The 7,921-nt window shown below is 37.1% G+C and overlaps 1 protein-coding gene across 1 annotated transcript; it reads left to right on the top strand.

The window, feature by feature from the left end:
• Positions 1-1,089: 1,089 nt before the first annotated feature.
• EloC (transcription elongation factor elongin C) lies at positions 1,090-7,611 on the top strand. The gene is made up of 4 exons (XM_074106898.1): positions 1,090-1,241; positions 1,444-1,542; positions 2,543-2,771; positions 3,348-7,611. Exons 2-4 carry the CDS (start codon positions 1,449-1,451, stop codon positions 3,487-3,489), a joined length of 465 nt encoding a protein of 154 aa, XP_073962999.1. The 5' UTR covers positions 1,090-1,241; positions 1,444-1,448; the 3' UTR covers positions 3,490-7,611.
• The last annotated feature ends 310 nt before the right edge of the window (positions 7,612-7,921 follow it).

The following is a 7,921-nucleotide window of genomic DNA, read 5'->3' as shown; positions in this document are numbered from 1 at the left end:
AAATTCAAGGGTTGTAGTCGGTTTAATTTTTTTTACCATTTTACTTTTTTGTTATTTTTTTATTTCTCACTTTTTAGTGATTTGTAGCCAAACAAAGTACATCTTAGAACGATTCCATTAAGCCCAATCACGGCTTAGTTACATTGCTTTATAACAGAGTTCCGTTGCCTGCCTTCTAGCTTCAGCATCAGAACAGTTCGAAAGAATTATTAACTTAAAGCTTTTAAGTCGCTTATTTATAAATTAATCATTATTATTTATAGATGCGCGAGCATTATTTAATTTAGCTTTGACAAGTTCCATTGGCCTCCAGTTCACCAAATGATAGGTAGGTACTATCTGAATGCAAAGCTTGACTTGGTTAAAAGTGCCTAAATCGCTAATGGAGTGAGTGCTTATAAAATTTTGAAGGTTGTCGTCGCTCGTCGATTTCCCTAGGATCCGTCATTAGATCCTGACTAGGTGACAATGGGACCACCTGGGAAGTATGCTCTCAAGAACTTCTCATGTTTCTCACATTGAATTCGTTTGATAGAAATAGTAGATTGTACAACAAGAGCATAAAACGAGCCATTTTACCCAAGACGTTCATATAGCCACCCGAGCTGGTACGGCGAGGGTGGATAGACACGTCGAAGGGAAAATGGGTTTAATGCTCGAGTTTTACACTACTTTTCACTTCGATGGCGAGGAAATGAAATAGCAACAGTGGAAACAATTGTTCACTTACAATGTACCTACCTTTTATTGTTAACTTTTTATTACTATAATTATAAATGTTTAGTTTTATTGATCAATTTTGATTGATTTTTAATTTTATATAAATTAAAATTTATTTTAAAAAATTAGTACTTAGATTCTTCTTTGTTTATGGCTGTTTACACCTGATTGCCTTGGTCTTAGACGAAGATTTTAATTTATGCACTAGAGCATAAAAAGTCATTTTATGTCGCCTAGACCCAGCATAAACACGAACTTTACGAGCATGAGTAGTGAAAATGATATTTCTATATGGTGTCAGATAGTGACATGAGAAGGAAAAGTTTGATAATATTCTATAAAAAAAAATCTACGTAAGTTCTATGTTGGCTATGATTTGAAAGAAAGCTAGCTAGCAGCTGTCAAATAGTTGAAAATAACCTGATCACTTCTGGCTATTATTTAATTATATTTATTAATCAAACAGTTTCTTCATTTAGAACAGTAATTTATTTTTATAACTACAAAGTCAATATCAATAGGTAAGTGAGAACATTAAATATGTAGGCTATCCCGGAAATAAACTCGCGAGTCACGTTCCAAAATATTTTGTAGCTGGTGGAGCCATTTCTTTCGAAGGTCTTCAGTGTTTGAATAAAGCTAAACTTGTTCGGCGCAGATTATTTGTGTTCTAATTTTCTTGCGTCTTCCACGTTTGTTTACGAATTTTTCTTATTTGTGTAGGAGCTATGTCTGACCAAAATGTTCCCGCCTCGCCTGCCGCGGCTTCGGCCACAAGCGTAGCTGAGGAACAGCGCTCCGGCAGCATCGCTGCTGGCTCAGGTAAGACCAGGCCTTGCCGCTAGACAGCCACTGCTCCATTTCCAATGTTGCGCCAAATTCATGTTTTGCGAGGGGGCTATTTCAGGGAATACTCTGTTAATCGATAAGTGTATTGTATTGTTAAACTCTTTACTGTACATAAAACACATGAAAATAACAGAACATAGGATAATTTTATAACAGTATACAAATTTGCGACTATAATGCATAAGCCATACTAATGATTCAGTAGCTGTACTGTAAGGCTGTGTCCAAAGTCCAAGTGTAGTGATAGCTGATTGATGTAGTCAGGTATCTCAAGATATAAGCATTTTGCTGCGAGTTTTTTGGATGTACCTGTATCTTCCTGAAATGTATTACTATGTTTAGAATAAAACATATTTGATCACTAAGTAAATAAGAAACAACAATTTCAAAACTGTAGAGTGAGGTATATGTCTTTACCATTACTAGGTCAGGTGGAGTATGAGAAAACATGGGAGCCCTTGTCCTTGGCATCCAAATCTTTTCTTAAATTTTCTGTCCTTGCTATTTTTTACTATGAATGTGTAGTAATAATAAGTTAATATGAGTTAGTATTTCCCATACTTACTAATTAAATTTAAATAAATTAGAAATTATTTTTTGTTTGTGGCTGTTGACACCTGATTACCTTGGTCTTAGACAAAGATTCTACTTTATGCACTAGTGCATAAAAAGTCATTTTATGTCGCCTAGATCCAGCATAAACATGAACTTGATAAGCATGAGAAGTGAAAAAGAATTTTTACTTTGTTACATGGTCATAAGTTCCTAATTCCCTTACACTTATTGTGTACATTCTATTGCACATTGGGCCACACAAGGCTAAAATAAATAATTATGTGACTTAGAGACTGACAGCCAATGCACAGCCTAAACCTCTGGACTCTCATCAGCCAATGCTATGTTTGGAGACGCAAAGAAAGTAGCAAATACAATAAGAGCTAGTTTACTTATATTGTAATCTCTTTTCTTCCAGCTGTTGGTTCAACTACTTCAGCTGGCGGTGTTGCAGTCCCAGAAGAGAAGGTATATGGCGGCTGCGAGGGGCCTGATGCCATGTATGTCAAGCTGGTTTCTTCTGACGGCCACGAGTTTATTGTGAAGAGGGAGCATGCCCTCACATCGGGCACAATCAAGGCTATGCTGAGTGGGCCTGGACAGTTTGCAGAGAATGAAGCCAATGAGGTCAACTTTAGGGAGATTCCGTAAGGAGACCTTATTATGATCATTATTAGTACAAATTATCAGGCATGAAGTTGCAAGCAACTGATACCTATCACCTGAACCAAATTTCCTATTTGAAATCTTAGCAGTGAAGACTTCAAGATTTTATCCTGATCTCATACAAATCCATACTTTATTAATATTAATATTAGTATAAATGCGAAAGTGTGTGTGTGTGTGTGTGTGTGTTTGTATGTTTGTCCGTCTTACACGTCAAATCGGAGCGACGGATCGACGTGATTTTTGGCATAGAGTTTATGGGCCAGAAAGTGACATAGGCTACTTTTAATCCCGGAAAAATGCACAATTAGCACGCGATAACTGAACACCACGCGGGCGCGAAGCCGCGGGCAAAAGCTTGTATCAGAATAAAAAGTAGATTTTGTGTTATTTATTCTAGACGCCCAGCTATCTACATACCAACTACTTTGAGATATCAAAAAATACACACACACACACACACCCATGCATACTCACAAACTTTCACATTTATAATGTTAGTAGGATTATTAAGATAATGTACACAATACCTAAAAACTACAAACCTTTGTCCACAGATCCCATGTACTCCAGAAAGTATGCATGTACTTCACATACAAGGTGCGTTATACCAACTCGTCCACGGAAATACCAGAGTTCCCCATCGCCCCAGAAATAGCCCTTGAACTGCTTATGGCTGCTAACTTCTTGGATTGTTAGGCTGTTTGGAGCAAAGCACCACCGCGATTGTGATTGCTACAGAGTGTATAAGTTATTCACAAAACTAAAATTAAAAGGAATAGATATGTCACGCGAGCAAAAAACGCGACTATACAGCTAACCCATAGCGTCACTAGTTTGAAACAATCTATTGACCCTTCAAATAATGTAGTTCACTCAAAAATTTGGCCCACCCTTGATACAAAATTACCGATTCTGCATACATTTGAGGGCCAGATTTTTTGCCGCTCAGTATATATTAACCCAACTCCAAGGGCGTACCCAGCTTCTGGCCAAAGAGTGAGGGGACACTACAGGGCTTGTAAGGTTTTACTCAATAGTTAACATCGTCGGCTAGTGTAACAATATTGACTGCTCAAAAAAATGGATTATGGCAAAGATGGTGGTTCAAAAACAACTTTTCATTGGTGGGTACCGTAAACTGCTAAAACCTGTGAAAACTTTTTATTTTCGATTTTTTATTTTATTTGATACTGTGCGCTCGCTGACAGTGAAATCGATTGTGAAAGGAAATACACATGATTACATTATCTATTCCACTTATTGTTAGTTATGTGAAGTCATGTGATCACGTCACAACCGCCACGTCGCTGACATTGGTGTCACTACATTTTAAAAGCGCTCCATACATTTATATACTATACCACCCAAAAGAAAATGCGAGTTTCATTGGTAAATTGAAAATACTTATATAATTCTGTCAATCCTTGTCTAAAAATGGTTTTATTAATGCAACATAACACAATACAAATACTTTTCATTCAATTAAATGTACTCAGATAAAAATGCAAATGTAATTTTGATTTTATTTTACCATTGAAACTCAAGTCGGTAGTCCGTATTTTCTTTTGACTAGTATACATTGATCTATCGCTCTATCGAATCGTCACTCGGCAATACTAACGTCACTAAGGCTTCTGAAAGCCACCTTTAGGCAACTGTCCTACCCCCGACGAGAATGAAGCTATCAAACTATTTTTATGTCAAATATAGGTATACAAGACAGTGGCGTGGCGCATTAACAACTTGCTTCTTGATTTTTTTGTTTGTATAGTTTGAGCTTCGAAAGAAATTTTACAGCGCTTTGTTTTTTTACAAGCTTTTATTTAGTTTCACATGTCCCGATGTTTGTCTGTACTGTAATCATCAAATCTTGCAAGTTAAATTCGACCAACTTCCAGTAGTCGGATTGTTTTGAATTTACACATGCTTATGTAACTTGCGTGACAATACAATAATCTGGTAGTGACATCCCGGTAGTCTGGCCAGAATCGTCTCCGCACGACGGAACTCTTCAACGGTTAATGGCATCGACTTGAAATTTGGGTCTTTCGAACTCGGCCGAAGAAAAAACTCTGAAGAGTTACGACAGTGGACTTTATGTTTATGTACCATCAGCCAAATAAGTGGTCTATCAATTTTTAAACAAGTTCCTATCAAATGAATATGTCGCTAAAGTCGAACTTTCAAGTTGACAGACACGTCTATTATTGGCTTTGTTGATTTATGATATGCAAACGATTATCGACTTTAGGGTGGTAGACCATATATTTGGCTGATGGTACAATACATGTCAAGTTCAAATTCAAATGTAAGAGTTACGACAGTGGACCTTATGTACAATCCATATCAAATTCAAATGTAATCAACCCGCACGATCGTATCGGCTGGGTTCGAATGGGTTATGCAAATGTAGTTTGGGTGACAATGCAAGTACAGTCAGCAAAAAAAGCTTGTATTAAAAATGAAATTTTTACCAATTTATTGTAATGCTGTAATTTTTTTCATTGATAAATTAAGTAATTCCCTCTGAGCCCAGGTTGCGTAAGTTTTATACATAGCGTCGATAACGACTATGGTGACAATTGCGGCAAGTATTTTGTACACTAACTGTGGGTGTAACACTCATGTTTTTTGTTCCGGGTTGCCTAACGAAAATGTTCACGCCACTGGTACAAATGATAAATGAATACCTAGTTGAATTTTAACTTTTTTTGCTGCCGCCGAGAACTATGACGTACTTAATTACTACCACGCATGGGAATAAATATAAAAGAATTAAATGCTTTTTAATCTAATTACATGTCTTCGTAACTTGTAGAGTGCATTCGTGACCACGGCCACAGCAATGCAAAAAGTAACAAAATTCCGTGGTTTATAGTTAACTGAGAACCGGAAAGTTTAAAACAATATACCTACAGCGTACGTTTTGTTAGAAAAGCGAGTAGACGCTTCTTGCTGATCGCGGGTGGTGGGACAACTGCCTCATCTCACCTTTGCTAGTCTGAGATGAGAACTACGTTAAAAGTAAAACTGCTTAAAAATATGCTACACATTGCAAAGAATTTGTACTTGGATCTCTGTGATACGGTGTAAGTAAAATACCAACTTGCTGGTCCGTTGAGTTCTCAGTTATCCAGATTTAATTGTACTTGTAATACAAGTAAGTCCAATCCTGCTGATAGACATTACTATAGCATCCTTAGCTGCTGTAATACTGTTCACTTTACAACGGCTAACGTCGCGAAACCTACAAAAGTAGCAAATTTAAGATTTTGCGGCTGGTAGGTATAAACACAAAAGATATTTAATTTTAACGCTCTCCTGCATTTGTCTCAGTGTCAGATACGCGGCATTTGCCATTATTGTTGGCTACGCGGCATTGCAGTATCATCGACGATATTTTATTGGAGTAAATTTCGAAAACCTCATTGAGAATGGATCACACCCAAATTTCTAGTTGAAAGTTGAAGTCATTTTATTTTATGTTGAAATTTTATTAGAATAAAATCAGCTGATATGCAAATAGTACTTCGACGCCGTCGATCAAATTTTTTAATATATTATTATAAATTTAATTGCGTCACATAAACTCTTTGTATTTATTAAACAATGTAAGAAATGGGGCAGAGGTTCGTTTTTTTAATCCCGGCCTCTACAACGCGCGACTTGCGGCTATAGCCGCGTATCCACTAGAGGCAGCCTCGGGCCGAGCGGCTGCCTCGCTCCGAGGCCGCGCAAGTGGAGACGCTGCCAAAGGCACGGCTCAGACTGAGGCTCCTTTGAGCACGGCCAAAAAACCGACAAAATATGGCTCGGCTCGCGGTGCTCGGCCTGAGGCTGCTCTAATGGATACGCGGCATAAACGAGCATTTTTTTGTTCATTGTGCAGTCGCGATGCTCTGTGTAGTGGTGGGTTAGTACCATTTCGTCTAAAATAGCAGCTGGTCTAAGAGCAACTGGTTTAAAAAGAAGCTGCTTTTCAGACCAGCTTCTTTTTTAGACGAAATGATACTATACCACAGTGGTTACCTGGCAGCAGCCAATGGATAGAAACACGCTCGCTGCGTCGCCAAGTTACGCGTACTGTTGTCGAGCCGCTGGAGTTGATGTAGGAGATCTCATACCTTCGAAGTAGTATTAGGAACCATTTTTCTTAAGTTCCCTTAAGTAGGTTGTTACATGACATTTTTAAAATGTTAGCATAACCAGTTGTACTCAGCTTAGTTATTGCATATGTTGATAATGCAAGTGCACACGAGTCATTGTCGTCTTTTTACCCGACTGCAAGGAGTGGTATTGTTACAGGCTTTTATTTAACTTGCAGCGTTTGTAAGGGGTCGATATCAGCTTATAGGTAATAGTAATGATTGTTGAAAGTCATGATGTAATGTTTCTCAAAATGTATTATTTGTCATAAATTTCTTATAGGTACCTAAAATAAACACGTGACCTATAGAGCTCGAATTAAATACCCTCATTTTTTTAACGCTTTATTTCCTTACACACTCATACAGAAACAAAGTGTCTTACAAATACCAAATGACTTCTCATGAATCACTTGCGTCGTATATTTATATTGATGGCTGTCACGAATTCGCCAAGATATATATCAGTATCACCTATCTCTTTCTTATTCTACTGTATGAAAGAGGCGAATATACCCGAGATTTAGATTTAACGACTGTTTACGTTTAAAATCTTCCAAACTTTGTACATAAATGTCCGTGCAAGGCTATCTTCAGTGTCACTTAACAATAAATAACTTTTCATCGAGATCTTACTTTGTATTTTTGTTAATAAAATGTAAATTTGATTTGTTATACTGTTTTATTTTATAAAGTTCTAATAAAGGGTGTTTCAGTTTGCTGAAAATAGTACTAACTTGGAGGAATTTTTGGTTTATCGTTATTTTTAGGCCTTTCTCCAGAACGGCCTGAAATCAGATTTCAGCCTGCTGAAAATGACTGCAAGTGGTACTAATTTTAATAATTGAAAACATATTTCGCGGTTTTTCCTTTTGTCCGGTTTCCGTAATAATATACTCACTTTTTTGCAGCTGCCAAACTATAAATTTATCGAGTAATCGCTTCTATAAACACTTACATATCTACAAAAGCTAAAATTAACG

The sequence above is a fragment of the Choristoneura fumiferana genome, chromosome 24 (genome assembly GCF_025370935.1).
Source record: "Choristoneura fumiferana chromosome 24, NRCan_CFum_1, whole genome shotgun sequence".
NCBI lineage: Eukaryota > Metazoa > Arthropoda > Insecta > Lepidoptera > Tortricidae > Choristoneura > Choristoneura fumiferana.
The sequence above is the reverse complement of the archived record's forward strand: the minus strand, read 5'-3'. Positions and strand labels throughout refer to the sequence as shown.

Bases quoted from the DNA above. Each gene is read 5' to 3' on its own strand.
- EloC (XM_074106898.1), top strand. From the start codon at position 1,449: ATGTCTGACCAAAATGTTCCCGCCTCGCCTGCCGCGGCTTCGGCCACA. The intron at 1,543-2,542 runs GTAAGACCAGGC...CTTTTCTTCCAG, and splicing joins CAGCATCGCTGCTGGCTCAG to CTGTTGGTTCAACTACTTCA. The intron at 2,772-3,347 runs GTAAGGAGACCT...CTTTGTCCACAG, and splicing joins GTCAACTTTAGGGAGATTCC to ATCCCATGTACTCCAGAAAG.